Source organism: Eurytemora carolleeae, unplaced genomic scaffold (assembly GCF_000591075.1).
Source record: "Eurytemora carolleeae unplaced genomic scaffold, Eaff_2.0 scaffold155, whole genome shotgun sequence".
Taxonomy (NCBI): domain Eukaryota; kingdom Metazoa; phylum Arthropoda; class Copepoda; order Calanoida; family Temoridae; genus Eurytemora; species Eurytemora carolleeae.
Window position 1 is genome coordinate 404,644 of NW_019396666.1, and position 15,399 is coordinate 420,042.

At 33.5% G+C, this 15,399-nt stretch overlaps 1 protein-coding gene across 4 annotated transcripts; it reads left to right on the forward strand.

Annotated features, from left to right (window-relative positions):
• On the forward strand, nucleotides 1-13,872 carry LOC111707110 (bifunctional arginine demethylase and lysyl-hydroxylase JMJD6). Of its 4 annotated transcripts, none has more exons than XM_023480110.1 (16): nucleotides 1-102; nucleotides 937-1,056; nucleotides 1,475-1,534; nucleotides 2,696-2,750; nucleotides 3,351-3,520; nucleotides 3,747-3,818; nucleotides 4,930-5,001; nucleotides 5,180-5,222; nucleotides 5,430-5,497; nucleotides 5,814-5,872; nucleotides 6,130-6,180; nucleotides 7,250-7,314; nucleotides 7,886-7,967; nucleotides 8,419-8,465; nucleotides 8,747-8,841; nucleotides 10,895-11,337. In XM_023480110.1, the coding sequence occupies exons 1-16, from the start codon at nucleotides 35-37 to the stop codon at nucleotides 11,163-11,165; spliced, it is 1,398 nt and encodes a 465-aa protein (XP_023335878.1). In that variant the 5' UTR covers nucleotides 1-34; the 3' UTR covers nucleotides 11,166-11,337. The 4 variants fall into 4 exon arrangements, with proteins under 4 accessions (XP_023335878.1, XP_023335879.1, XP_023335881.1 ...); XM_023480111.1 differs by having other exon boundaries at nucleotides 4,930-4,995; nucleotides 5,174-5,222; XM_023480113.1 differs by lacking the exons at nucleotides 8,419-8,465; nucleotides 8,747-8,841; nucleotides 10,895-11,337 and adding exons at nucleotides 12,113-12,208; nucleotides 13,227-13,872.
• Nucleotides 13,873-15,399: the final 1,527 nt, after the last annotated feature.

A 15,399-nucleotide genomic window follows, 5' to 3' on the forward strand; every position in this document is an offset into this window, starting at 1 on the left:
TTTTGAATTATTCTTATTTTTTCATACTTAAAGAATGTCAACACATAGAAGTAGGAAGAGAATAAGAGAAGCTAAGAGAAAAGCACGACCAGAATTATCCAGGTTATAATTCAGCATAGTGGCCTTTCAACATGAATAGCTTCTGAAAAATCTATTAGACCCAATTTAGAAGCAACTCAATTTCGTCCCATGCAATGGTAACGGGAATTTTTTGGAGAACGAAGTTTGCCCCCTCCAAGCACTCGCGGCTAGCACATCCTAGCCTGAGCGCTCGGCCATGAAGATGTCCTAACCTGACTCAACTTAAATAATATAATAAAATTGAAATATAATTAAATCGGTTTGGGTAAATAGTTATAATTTGGATCATATACAAAATTCAAAAGCGGGGGGAGAGGGTACGGTACATACATTGCTTACTAGGACGCTGATATCCCTGAACACACATCTAGGAATTTGTAGAATTATATTCAATGTTTTCAGTAAAATCTGCGAATTTCAATTTCCCAGAATAAATTGCATCCTTAAGAGCTACGATGAACAGCTAAAAGACTAAAATTGTTATTATTAAAGGGTTGCAGAGTGTCCTGGATATCTAGATGTTATAAATTACTATAATTAATAAGGATCTGTCCTAGTGAACGATTTTTGGACTTTGTACTTTTGGATTTTGTATTTCATATTTGAACAGTCATAAGACATATTGTAGTTAAAAATCAAAGCAATAAGTCAACTGCCTGACTGATGAGATACGGTCTGAAAAAGTCTTTTTGATGTGATTTTTAAGGATTNGGCTAGGGGGCCGAGCGCTGCGGCCACGGGTTAGGTTAAGTTAAGACACTTTCTGTAAGATCAATGTACAAAATTGATAGGAGGGGGGGGGGGGTCCAAAAATCGTTCTCCAGGAATATACCAACCAATGATATGTTTGTATAGTCGTGAGTTGTGGGTTCAGAATGATTACGCTAGAACCTTTGACCTGAGTTGGGAGAATGTTAAAGACGAGATTGAGAGAATACATGTCGGAGACGTCTCACCTCAAGAGTTTATCCGCAGGTTTTAACCAGAATATTTTTACTCATTTACTTTATCCATTATATACCAAATTAACGAACCATAAACGATTGTTCTTGGTTTGTTTTTCCTTTTATTTTTCCTTAAGATATAAATATTGCCAACTTTTACAGCATACAGATTACAGATTGAAATTTTGGAAATTTTTATTGTTCATGATATTTGTGTTGTGCTTTAAGTCCAAAAATAAAAGAACCAATAAATGTCCCTTCACAACCCATTAGTTGCAGTTATTTTATGCACTCATTTTCCATTTTATTTCTTTATTTTTTTCAGCAATTTTCTTTATGCTTCCTTAACCCATTGTCAAATTTAATTTTCCGCTTTATTCTTTTATTTTCTGTATCATGACTGGTCAGTTTTTTTTTGTTTTTTTTTCAAAACCTCTTTTTTTGGTTAGGTTTGAAGCTCCTTACAAGACTGTTGTTATACAAGGGGCCCAGGATACCTGGCAGGCAAGGTGAGAAAAACTCTATTAATGCCATTTCCGAAGCACACCGTTATTTATATCTCATTGAGAAGACATTAATTATGCTCGACTCATCCATAGTCGATGAAATCACGATTTAAACTGAATATCGTCGTAAATCCTTAATGTTCCTCTTTTGAAATGTCCTATCAATGAAATGACTTTCTATGAAATGCCCCAACGCGTATTTCAGCCATAGGACATTTCATGGACAGATAATAGGACATTTCATGGACAGATAATAGGACATTTCATAGACTGGTAATAGGACTTTTCATAGACAAATAATAGGACATTTCCTTGACAGATAATAGGACATTTCATAGACAGATAATAGGACATTTCATGGACAGATAATAGGACATTTCCTTGACAGATAATAGGACATTTCATAGACAGATAATAGGACATTTCCTTGACAGATAATAGGACATTTCATAGACTGGTAATAGGACTTTTCATAGACTGATAATAGGACATTTCATAGACTGATAATAGGACATTTCATGGACAAATAATAGGACATTTCATAGATAATAGGACATTTCCTTGACAGATAATAGGACATTTCATAGACTGGTAATAGGACTTTTCATAGACAAATAATAGGACATTTCATAGACAGATAATAGGACATTTTAAAGACAGGTAATAGGACATTTCAGAGACAAATAAGATACATTTCTTTTTCGCCCAAGTGATCTTCTCTTAAATCATCCCTTGTTCTTTCTACGATCATTTGATTATTATTTTATATTTTTGCTCTAACCTGATAAAATAGTATAGATTGTTGATATCTTGATAGTTAAGACTCACACATTGAAAAAAAATATATATTTAATCTGAAATATATGTATCTCAAACTAATGTCATTTTCTAGAATTGTGACACGTTTTTTCATTGATTAAAAACCTTAGATTGTCCCTGAATAACAATGCCTTTCTGTCAATGAAAATACCTATTTGTGAATCTGCACTGTTTATGAAATGTCCTATCTATGAATTGTCCCATCTATGAATTTCTTTTTCTGTGAAATGGCCTATCTATATTGTCCTTATGAAATGTCCTGTCTATGAAATGTATTATCTATGAATTGTCCTATCGATGAAATGCCTTTCTATTACCACAGAATAATCTTATCTTACATTTTAGGGAAAAGTGGACGTTGGAAAGAATTGCCAAGAAGTATAGGAACCAAAAGTTCAAGGTGAAATTTTAATTTTATTCTTAAATTTGAGAATGAAATATTCCCCCAATTTTTTAATAATTAAAAATATTTCTGGCATAAATGTGAGAAGAAAAAAAGTAAAAACAAAACAATTTCTGTTTATGTCGGACATGAGAGATAAAGAATGAGAATAATTTCTGAAAAAATCAATCCCTTTTCTCTTTTGAAATAACCCCAGAGCCTTCCCTGTATATTGTGAAAGGCTGAATTATGGAAAGAAATGACTAATAGGGTAAAACGTATTTTAAAAAGGGGGCTGGGGGTTAATATCCAATTCATGTACTATTTTTTTTTATTTTTGTCCCCGATTAATCCCCCCCGCTCTCCCCTCCCCCTGTAGTTTTACCATATATGATCCTGCATGCTAATATTTTTATGGATTTTAACCTAGAGATTATATTTGGTGGTAAATCTCAAAATATATTTCCCTGATTCTACTAAAAATTTGGACTAGATGATGGGGATTTAAAGGTCTAGTTAGAACAGGGGCGGGGCAGTGCACCCTGCTGCCTGGGCGGTCTGGGGGGCCCACAATGGGGTCTCTTGCAGATTTCACTTCCTTATGATTCCTTTATTAAGTGTGGGGAGGATGATGAGGGGTACTCTGTCAAGATGAAGATGAAATATTACATGGAGTATCTCAAAACTACAGATGATGACAGCCCGCTGTACATCTTCGACAGCGGGTACGGGGACCATCCCAAGCGGAAGAAACTGCTGGAGGATTATGAGCTTCCAATTTATTTTAGGAATTTCTTCATTTTTTCACTTCAATCACGTTTTGTTTGAATAAGGGGGAAAGAAGGAATCATTTTTTATATTAATGTTAAATCAGTAAATCTTACATAAATGTTCATGACCTGGATTGGGATCCTTTTTTTCAGGGCGGATACAGGATCCGGATCCGCATAAACATAAATATGAGATGGATCCTAAGCACTGCTTTAAATGATGAATAAAAGAAGAATATCTAAGGGATGATCTGTTTAAATATTGTGGGGAGGAGAAAAGGCCACCTTATCGTTGGGTAGTACTCGGGCCTGCTAGGTAAACCATACTGAACCTTATCGTTGGGTAGTACTCGGGCCTGCTAGGTAAACCATACTGAACCTTATCGTTGGGTAGTACTCGGGCCTGCTAGGTAAACCATACAGAATGTTGGTGAGCATCATTTTGAGGTTCGTTTTGGAACATTCAAAGTTTTTCTGCTTTTAAGTTGATGTAAACAGATCTCAGATTTTTCACATGAAGCACAATTCTATTTTTCATAAGTTTGCTTTTATAACGGGTTGTTACTATTTTTTTCTCAACAAAGAAGTTAATTAAAACGATTTTACCGATCATTTTGAAAAATCCTTTTGGTTGAAATCTTTGGTCAGAGTGAAAAGTTTTGCAAAATGAAAAATAGCAAACTTTTGAGCGTATAGTTTAAAATAGGAGAAACACTTTAGATTATTGTGTAGCCTTTGAAAAGTCTAAAAACTTATTACGTTTAAAAACGAACCGCTAAATGATGCACATCTCTATTAAGCCATCCTAGGTTACTGTAGAAAAAAAGAAACACTTACTTTGTGAGACTAATTTTTTTAAAGATGGAGTAGAAAAATACATTTCCTCCCCATTTTACGTTTTTCGAGCTTGTTTCTTAATAATTGCCAGTAAAGTTTACTAAAGAGACTGTAAGAGTAATTTCAAGTAACCCTCCAACCAAAGATGGCAGTGTCTGATTTACAACGGTACCATTGAACGCTTCGTCTGTGTAACTATGAATGAAATATCAATGTTTTCGTTTATTTAAACTGCTTAATTTTAGTTTTGGTTTCTCGGAAAAATTTGACTTGCGCATTTCTTACTTAGAAGAAACAATGGAGAAGTTGCATACTTTATCGGTCACATTTTTGATTAGATAAATGTTTTAAGAGTACCGTTTAAATCAGGCATTGATACCTTTGCATGGAGGGTCACGTGAAATTACGATTACAGTCCCTTTTAGTCGTAAAAAAATAATTATTTGTCACTGATTATATGACTCTTATTATGATTATGAATGGTTTTAGATAATTTTTTTTTCTGGATGTTTTAATGGAAAAAAATATCTAAAGTGGGATTGGAGGGTATTGGAAATTACGTCGACTCTCTTTAAAACAATTTTTTTCAGATCTGGAACAGGAATTCATATTGATCCTCTTGGAACCTCAGCATGGAACGCTCTTATTTCCGGACACAAAAGGAACGCTAATAATTGGAAATTGAACCTTCTTAGGCTTTTGAATCCGGTCATTTTGAATGTTTTGGTTAAGTTTGATTCTCTAGCAATAATTAAATATTTGTTGGGATAAATAAGCAGTTTTGTAAGATTGAGAATTAGGCAAAATGTAAAAAAAAATCCAAGAATTATTTTTTAAAAGATGGTGCTTCTTCCCCACCGATACACCTAAAGATCTACTAAAGGTAACCTGTTACAAACATTCTTTCTGATTTTATTTGATAAATTTGACAAAAGATTTGAAAGGATTTGAACATAGAGTACTTGGCTTCACGTCAATTTTCTAGTGACTGATTGTTGCTTTTTAAATCGTATATTTTTCTTTGAACATTGGAAAACTAATATTTTCGTGGATTTTTCTGCAAAAATGTATGAACTTTATGACTTACCAGGTTACCTCAGCTGAAGGGGGGAAGCAGAGAGACGAAGCAATCACTTGGTTTAATATAATATATCCCAGGTAATCTCTCTCCGTCCTGGAAAATCAAAACCCGTAACTTGATGCATAATTTGTTCCCAGTATGTAAGGTTTATTTGAATAAATGAGTTCAACTGAAAGGGAATTTTATTTATTTTATCAATTGCTAACCCTCGGTTTTTTTCTCTTCCTTAGATTTCGATTTTCCACATTTTTGAAATTAAATTTCAATGTTGGGTCTCAAGTATAAAAGCTGATTGGAGGTGAGGGGCGTGGTGCATTAGAAGGGGGGGAGGGGGGTATTTAGTTCAAATTTTGATTGATTGATTGATTGAGGTAATTGATTATTTGATTGCAGGACCCAGAGACCTGATTGGCCGGAGAAATATCGTCCAACTGAGTGTATTCAGCATCCAGGTTAGATTTAATTTTGTGCGCTCCCCCAAGGGTAGCTAAAAACTTTTTTTTATGAAAAGGAGTTTGCATGAATGAATGAAGGTTTCGTTAACGAATTTATGTGAAATCGTCTTAATTCAGGAAGTTGAAGGAAAAAATACATACTAATAACACATTTAAAACATTTTTATCTCGAAAATTCGTTTAATTTCGAATTTAACTTTTCTTGAAAAATGTATATTTTAAATTTTATTGTTATTTAATTTTATTCTATCAAGGAGAAACAGTTTTTGTACCTGGTGGCGTGTGGCATGTAGTTCTTAACCTAGGCAAATTTCAATTAAAAGCCTTGGCTTTAATTTTGATCTGGATCCTAGTTCCGTAAACAAATAGATCCGAGGCCGAATTTAAAGAATTTAAGTGGCGGCTTAAATCCGCCAAAACCCGGTTTAAATTAAGCGCCGACTTAAATCTTGAAACATTTGATACAATTTTATGTGAAACCAACCATAATTAAGCCGCGACTTAAATTTAAACCGCGGCTCAAATTCTTTAAATTCGGCCTCCGGATACAGCGAATTTAATAATAAATGTCTTCTTTTGTATGTTATTCAATGATATGGCAGGTTTGAATTATATCTCTTTAATTGATATTATGGTTGGATTGATATTTTGAACCAGATCCAGGTAGCTAAAATGTTTAGAGCTGGGAACTTTGTGTTGGATATCTGATCTCTTGATCTCCATATCCTCAGTGGGCACTTCTACATTTTACGCAGACTTTTATCCAAATTCTAAACTGAGTACAAGGCAGAACGATAGAAGCAGCTTAGAAGAATGAAGGAAGCTTTTAACTAAACATTAAATATAGTCCTTATTTGGAAATCTACTCTCTATATTTTAGAGAAATTGTTTAGAATACTGCGGGTTATATGGTTTCTAGATATCCTTACGGGATATTAATTCAAAATTAACTAGTCTAGTCTAGTCTAGTTAATCAAAAGATCGAAATCAAGCATTGATCTTGATCTCCACAATACAAAAGTTTTGGCTTCCTAGATCCGGATCCGCAAAAATATGAACAGATAACTGCAAAAATAATCTTTTGCTCTCAACATCTTAATCTGAACTGTTGAACAAAGAGAGTTTAATACATATTTCCGTATCTATAAAAGGTTCGTAAAGTTTTAACATAAAAATGAGCGAAAAAAGAAAGAAAAATAAATTAGAATTTTTTCTTCTAAAAAATGTTAAAGAAATGTTTATGCCCTGTCCTGGATCCGAATCCGGATCCATTTTTTACCAATGCAGCTCCAGTATCCGGATCTGCATCAAAATTTTATGGATCCTAAGCACTGTTGCCTGGACTGCCTTGAATTTAATTGAAATGTTCTCCAGATACAACGATAGCTGTCACACAAAACTTTGCCTCTAGAACAAACTTCCCTATAGTGTGGCACAAGGTGGGATTTAAAGATATTATTAATTTTAAAAATTAATTATTTTTAAAAACATTACAGGGAAAACTGAAAAAATATTGAAGTAAATGAAAAAATGGACATTAATATTTAAAATTTTTCTCTTCCGTTTAGATAATTTTTACCCAAAAGTTAATTTATTTATCTAAATGAAACTAATTTATTTATCTATATGAATCATTTATTTATTTTCACCAATTAAGCTAATAGAATTCTTACCAAGATTTTATGTTCCGCGCACACATAACTAAAATTTAAGGGGAAAACATTTTAAAAGAGGAAGGAGTGGCGGTTTATTTACATTTTTACTCCCAAGCTTAAAAAAAATTAAAAGTTGAAAATTTTGTCAAGGAAAAGATTATTTATATAATCTAACATATTTTGTATAAGGAAAATTAACTTTGTATAAGGAAAATATTAATGGGAAATAAACGTTTGAAATGAAAAGAAATAAATTAATCTGCGATATAAAGTTGATTAAACTAAACGTTTTTTTTCTTGATTAAATAAAATGTTTGAAAAAACATAGGTAAACTTTTTTATTGCTTCATAATAGACGGTACGTGGGCGACCTAAGCTGTCAAAGAAATGGTACAGGGTTCTCAAGAAACATGAACCAGATCTAGCCGAGATTGCAGGTAAATGAACCCTGTTTTTTCCCTACTTATCTAACAGATCAATGAAACACTACAATATAAAAAATTGATACCTTTTATTAAAAATTAAGACAATATTTTCAAAACCCCCGTGTCTCTTTTTATTTGGCCTATCATGTTTTCTCATCGATTGACAATCCTTATTATGATCCCTTGTAAAATCCCTTTTTTAAGACTATGCAATTCCAGTAAAATTTCTCTGTAACACAAATAATACTCTGTAACACAAATAATACTCTGTAACACAAATAATACTCTGTAACACAAATAATACTCAGTAAGACAAGTATTACTCTGTAAAACATGTATTACTCTGTAAAACAAGTATTTCTCTGGAAAACTCATTAAAGAGTCATTTGATTGATTGGTTGATTGATTGATTGATTGGTTGATTGATTGATTGATTGTCTGATTGTTGAAATATTGCGTCTAGATGAGAATCCTGAGTTTGTTTTGGAGGATGAGGATTCAAGCTCCCAGGCAACACCATTATGAGCATTAATAAAAAATATAAAATCTTGGAGAATATATTTCTTTTACAAATACATTCTTTTTACTTCTCTAAATTTGAGTTTTTAAAATAGAGTAAATTAAAGATTTTAAAAATGGAATGGTGGTTTTTAGGGAAGTACAATTTTTATCCTTTTTTACCCATGCAGGCTTGTACAAAGAAATATGGAAAACATACTCTCCCAGAATTTAAAATTGCATTGTCTCTTGTAATAAATCTCTATTTTTCCTAGCCTTAGTGTTGTTGTCAGGATGAATCCGAGTCCAGTAGTAGAAGGTTTTATCCTGTACACCTTACACCTCCTGATACTCAGGATCTCACTTGTACAGACTGTCGGCGTATTAGGAACACCAAACCAAACCTTAAATTCACTCTACCGCATTTCTTCTCATAAAACTTGATCTCCAACATTTTCTCCTCCTAAAACTTGTTCTCCTGCATTTTCTTCTCCTAAAACTTGTTCTCCTTCATTTTCTTCTCCTAAAACTTGTTCTCCTACATTTTGTTCTTCTAAAACTTGTTCTCCTGCATTTTCTTCTCCTAAAACTTGTTCTCCCCCATTTTCTTCTCCTAAAACTGTTCTCCATTTTCTTCTCCTAAAATTTTGTTTTCCTCCATTTTCTTCTCCTAAAACTGTTTTCCTCCATTTTCTTCTCCTAAAACTTGTTCTCCTGCATTTTTTCTCCTAAAACTTGTTCTCCTGCAGTTTCTTCTTCTAAAACTTCTTCTCCTTCATTTTCTTCTCCTAAAGCTTGTTCTCCTGCATTTTCTTCTCCTAAAATTTTGTTTTCCTCCATTTTCTTCTCCTAAAACTGTTTTCCTCCATTTTCTTCGCCTAAAACTTGTTCTCCTCCATTTTCTTCTCCTAAAATTTTGTTTTCCTCCATTTTCTTCTCCTAAAACTGTTTCCCTCCATTTTCTTCGCCTAAAACTTGTTCTCCTGCATTTTCTTCTCCTAAAACTTGTTTTCCTCCATTTTCTTCTCCTACAACTTGTTCTCCTCCATTTTCTTCTCCTAAAACTTGTTCTTCTGCATTTTCTTCTCCTAAAACTTGTGCTCTCACATTTTCTTCTCCTAAAACTTGTTCTTCTGCATTTTCTTCTCCTAAAACTTGTTTTCCTCCATTTTCTTCTCCTAAAACTTGTTCTCCTGCATTTTCTTCTCCTAAAACTTGTTCTCCTTCATTTTCTTCTCCTAAAACTTGTTCTCCTGCATTTTCTTCTCCTAAAACTTCTTCTCCTTCATTTTCTTCTCCTAAAACTTGTTCTCCTCCATTTTCTACTCATAAAACTTGTTCTCTCGCACTTTCTACTCATATAACTTCTTCTCCTGATATTCTTCTCCTAAAACTTGTTCTCCTGCATTTTCTTCTCCTAAAACTGTTTTCCTCCATTTTCTTCTCCTGAAACTTGTTCTCTCACATTTTCTTCTCCTAAAACTTGTTCTTATGCATATTCTTCTCCTAAAACTTGTTATCCTGCATTTTCTTCTCCTAAAACTTGTTCCCCTGCATTTTCTTCTCCTAAAACTTGTTCTCCTTTATTTTCTTCTCCTAAAACTTGTTCTCCTGCATTTTCTTCTCCTAAAACTTGCTCTCCTGCATTTTCTTCTCATATAACTTGCTCTCTCACATTTTCTACTCATAAAACTTGTTCTCTCGCACTTTCTACTCATAAAACTTGTTATCCTGCTTTTTCTTCTCCTAAAACTTGTTCCCCTGCATTTTCTTCTCCTAAAACTTGTTCTCCTTTATTTTCTTCTCCTAAAACTTGTTCTCCTGCATTTTCTTCTCCTAAAACTTGCTCTCCTGCATTTTCTTCTCATATAACTTGCTCTCTCACATTTTCTACTCATAAAACTTGTTCTCTCGCACTTTCTACTCATAAAACTTGTTATCCTGCTTTTTCTTCTCCTAAAACTTGTTCCCCTGCATTTTCTTCTCCTAAAACTTGTTCTCCTTTATTTTCTTCTCCTAAAACTTGTTCTCCTGCATTTTCTTCTCCTAAAACTTGTTCTCCTGCATTTTCTTCTCCTAAAACTTGTTCTCCTGCATTTTCATCTCATAAAACTTGCTCTCTCACATTTTCTACTCATAAAACTTGTTCTCTCGCACTTTCTACTCATAAAACTTATTCTCCTGCATTTTCTTCTCATAAACCTTGTTCTCTCGCACTTTCTTCTCCAAATATTTGTTTTTCCGCATTTTCTCATGTTCTACATTTTCCTTCCATTATTTTATGATTTAGGCATGAAGGATTTTCGATCGAGATACCTACTATTTGTCTACTTTAATTTTCTTACTTTTTCTACTTTTTTGTGTGTAAAGGGGAATACGAGGTTTGTTAATATTTTGCTTCTTGGGAGATAATTTACTTTTTGATTGGTTTGATATTTTAGTTTTGAGCAGAGTGAAGGTTATAATGAAAGTATATGTATTGATCCTAAACTTGGAAAGATCATGCTTTGCAACCCTGGACAAAATTTTGTGAAAACCTACACGGTTAAAAACCGTTCAGTCCACGTTGAACTTTTTTTACGACGAGAATCTGAACTGTTTCCGGTTCATGAACATGATTCGGAACATCCCTTCTGTAAATATGAACATATTTTCCTACTCGATCAATCGATAATTGATCTGGACAAGGGCGGTATCCCTGAGCAATACTAGCATTGATCAGTGATCGGTGAACAATAGAATTTGACTAATTGTGATATGGTTTATGAAGTTGGTGTTAAGTACATGCAATTAATATGTAAATCGAAAATAAAGCTGCTCTCTGAACAGAATATTGTAATAAATAAAATATTATAAATACTAAATATAACCTAGAAACTGATTCTTAAGTGGAATTTTCAATTTATTCAAATAATATTTCATTTGATTGTAATAATCTTACAGATATATATTTTTACACTGAATGAATGAATTTAAAATTAATGAATCAATTAAAAACGATTAGTGTATTAAAAAAATAAGCTAGTAAGCTTTAAATACGATGAGAGACAGAAAACTGGAGTACACAAGTTGCAATTTATTGGTCTCTTAAAATGCAAATTGCTGAGTTTTTAGTAAGTAATCATTTATTTAGGATAAATAATTGAAACCTATATTCAACGATAGGAATGTGATTTATAATAATTTCAAGTAACCTTTCATTTATAGCGAGTCATGTCCGATTCACAACAATACCTTTGTCCGGACAACGATGAGGTACATACACTCATTTTTTGACAGATACCAACCAACCAATGGTTTTTAATTGGTTAGCCAACTACTGGAATGTATCTACTTTATTTCTCTAGATTTGGACTAGAAGATGGGGATTTAAAGGTCTAGTTAGAACAGGGGCAGGACAGTGCACCCTGCTGCCTGGGCGGTTTTGGGGGCCCACAATGGGGTCTCTTGCAGATTTCACTTCCTTATGATTCCTTATAGCTAAAGATTGAGTGCCGGGAGACTAGAGGCACTTAATTTCCCGCTAGATAAATAAGAATATCTACGAAATCCTTGATCACTTAAAGGTTTAAAGGGTATCGTTTAAATCGGACATGTCACTATAAATGTAAGGTTATTTGAAATTACGCTTACAGTCCCCTTAATTGTGTGAACATTAGATCAGGTTGATACTGCGACCAGGTCGGGTCAGGCCAGCGATAGTTCAAGCGATTCTAGTTCGAGCAGTTCGAGCAGCGACAGTGAGTCCGATTCAGGTTTGATTTTTAATTCAAGGGACTTTTTAAACATTGTAGTATTACAAATATAATAGTTGTATATATTGTAAAGAATTAGACATCAACTGGCTAGTTTGGGCCGACAGCAAGTGTTAAAAACCTTAAAATTGGAACTGTCCCGGCTTCTGCGACATTCCCAAAGTCCCCGGACTGCCCCAGGCTTCTGGGATCTGCCAAAGACCCAGGGATCCTGGGCTTTTGGGACGGGACGGTCTCAAAAACCCAAAGTCCCACATGTTTAAGGTTTGATTTTTCTTGAAATCGTATGGGTTGACTAAAAAACTCCCATAATTCGGGACTCTGGGTCTTTGGGACAGTACGTAAGTCCCGGAACAGTCCCAGGCTTTTAGGACTGTCCCAAAATCCCAGGGTCCCACATGTTTATGGTTTGATTTTTCGTGGACTAGTTTGACTAAAAATAAAACCCCAAAATGTCGGGACTGTGGGTCTTTGGGACAGTCCCAAAGTCCCGGGAATGGCCCAGGCTTCTAGTACTCTGCCAAAGACCGAGCGATCTTGTTACTGTCTCAGGCTGTAGGGTCTCTGAGATTGCGATAAAAGAAACGCGTCGAGACTCTGGGTTTTGGGACAGTCCCAAAGTCCCAGGACTGTCTCAGGCTTCTGGGACACTTCCAGTCCCAAGACACTCCATGGGCTTATGGGACAGTCTCAAAGTCCCGGTACTGTCCCAACTTAACTTGCTGTCTAGACATCGACTTTACATAAGGCAGATCACATTTTTGAAATAGCAGGATAAGGGGCTATTTTGTGATTATCGTTTCATCAATCACATTTGTAAAATAAACTTGCCACGTCGTCTGATTAATTGGAAATTTTTTCCGGGTCTTTCTTATTAGGACTGTATTAACTGTCATCCTCAAGATGCTAGTTTAAGTTTTTTTTGATTTATTTTTTTTTCTATTTGTCAAAAGAATGTACAGGTTTTTTGTTCGGTTTGGATTCCTAAATTTTGAATCTAATTATCTGATATTTACAGGACAAGAGTCAAGCGAAGGACAAAAAAAGAAGAAGATGAAGAGAACTTAGATCTATTGATGAGAAGAAGAAGTTGAAGATATCGAAGAAGAATTAAAACAAGACTAAAATGAAATATTTTAATCTCAAAAATCAAGTATTTGATTTACTTCAATGAAATCCAACATTACCAATTCCAGGACGATCCAATGTATCTGCGAGTTAAATCAAATCTTGTTAATACCAAATGCCAGCTGTTTTTATAACTAACTTTGGCTACTAAGCACTTTCTATATTACATAGGATTAATTTATCTCTTTTTTATTTTAGTTGTTTACACTTTTTAATTAGTTTCATGGCGTTAAATTGGTTAAAAATGATTTTAATTTAAAAAAATTAAGAAATGTCAACATTAATTGATCTAATCCGTCCGCGAACCATTGATTTTTCTAATATGACAAATCAATCAAGCAATCGATCATCATGATCTTAGATCAATTTAGTTGTCTCCGTTTTCTGCATTCAATAATGTATCTTCTGAATTGTTTTTTTTTTTACAGTTTGAATCACAAGTTTCTTTCCCCAGCTACGCTATTTCGTCCAAAGAACCATTGTCTGTTAGAAGTAATTAATGTCTTTTTTTTTTCATAGCGAATTTTTCAGAAAAATGTCAGATGCTGATTTCTGATAAGAAAGAAGAAAAAGATTAGAATGGTTGATCCTATTTTTGATTATCAGTTCAGACTTATTCTTATAGGTAAGATCTTTTTAGCTGTAAACTTAAAAAATAAAATTGTCGGTAGTGCAAAAATTTTGGGTTGGTTCTTCCGAATTGTCATTGATTTCTAGGCTTCGCCGAAACCTTATTTAATAGCAAAACCTTAGCCGCAGATGGCAGAATTTATTTCAGTATGGAAATTATTTGATTGTTGAATTTAGGATGCTAAGATTCTGCTTAGACTTTAAGCCCGCCAACTTAAAATGGATATTTAAATGGAAATTACATAGCCGGATATGAAATTCATAAATTCCTAGCTCTGAGTTCTGGAAAAATTAAAATTCCTGTATTCAATCAATAATTTTTTGTTTTATTGTTTTATTTTAGATTAATAAGAAATTGTTTTAGGTGATAGTACAGTAGGTAAAAGTTCGCTGTTAAAATCTTTTACTGACGGTAAGTGCCTTTTTTTCTATTCACAGATATAATCTTTATTTCTGATATGAAATATTTCAAAATTGTTAATAAAAGATATAAATCTAAAAACTGACTGTGCCAGAAAGGAATTAAAGGACTTAAGACGTAATTTCTAAGTTACTCTTCATATAAATGTGCCATTAGTGATTCACATCGGTACCCTTTAAATTCGTGTCTAGCGAAGGATGAATTTTTTCTCTTTGTGGTCTCTATTTAAAAGTAATTTGCGGATATCTGCTGCAGGAAAAATAGATAAAATTGTCAAAATTAAACACAAGGCCAGAAAAAATATAATGTTTTCATTTTTATCAGAATAAAGAACAAAGAATACCTTTTTGTCGGGCATTTGCATACACCTCTTTAAATAGTGGGCCTTTAAAAAAACTGTTCAGGAGATTTTCTTCTTTTCTTAAGTTGTAATTTTTTCTATTTCAGGAAAATTTGCAGAAGTCAGTGACCCAACTGTTGGAGTGGATTTTTTTGCCCGATTAGTTCAGGTAGAAAGGAGTTAGGAAAAACAGATTAGTTCAGGTAGAAAGGAGTTAAAAAACTAGATTAGTTCAGGTAGAAAGGAGTTAGAAAAACTAGTTTAGTTTAGGTAGAAAGGAGTTAGGAAAACTAGATTAGTTCAGGTAGAAAGGAGTTAGGTAAACTAGATTAGTTCAGGTAGAAAGGAGTTAGGAAAACTAGATTAGTTCAGGTAGAAAGAAGTTAGGAAAACTAGATTAGTTCAGGTAGAAAGGAGTTAACAAAAACTAGTTTAGTTCAGGTAGAAAGGAGTTAGGAAAACTAAAGTAGTTCAGGTAGAAAGGAGTTAGGAAAACTAGATTAGTTCAGGTAGAAATCAGTTAGAAAAACTAGATTAGTTTAGGTAGAAGGGAATTAGAAAAACTTGATTAGTTCAGGTAGAAAGGAGTTAGAAAAACTAGATTAGTTCAGGTAGAAAGGAGTTAGGAAAACTAGATTAGTTCAGGTAGAAAGGAGTTAGAAAAACTAGATT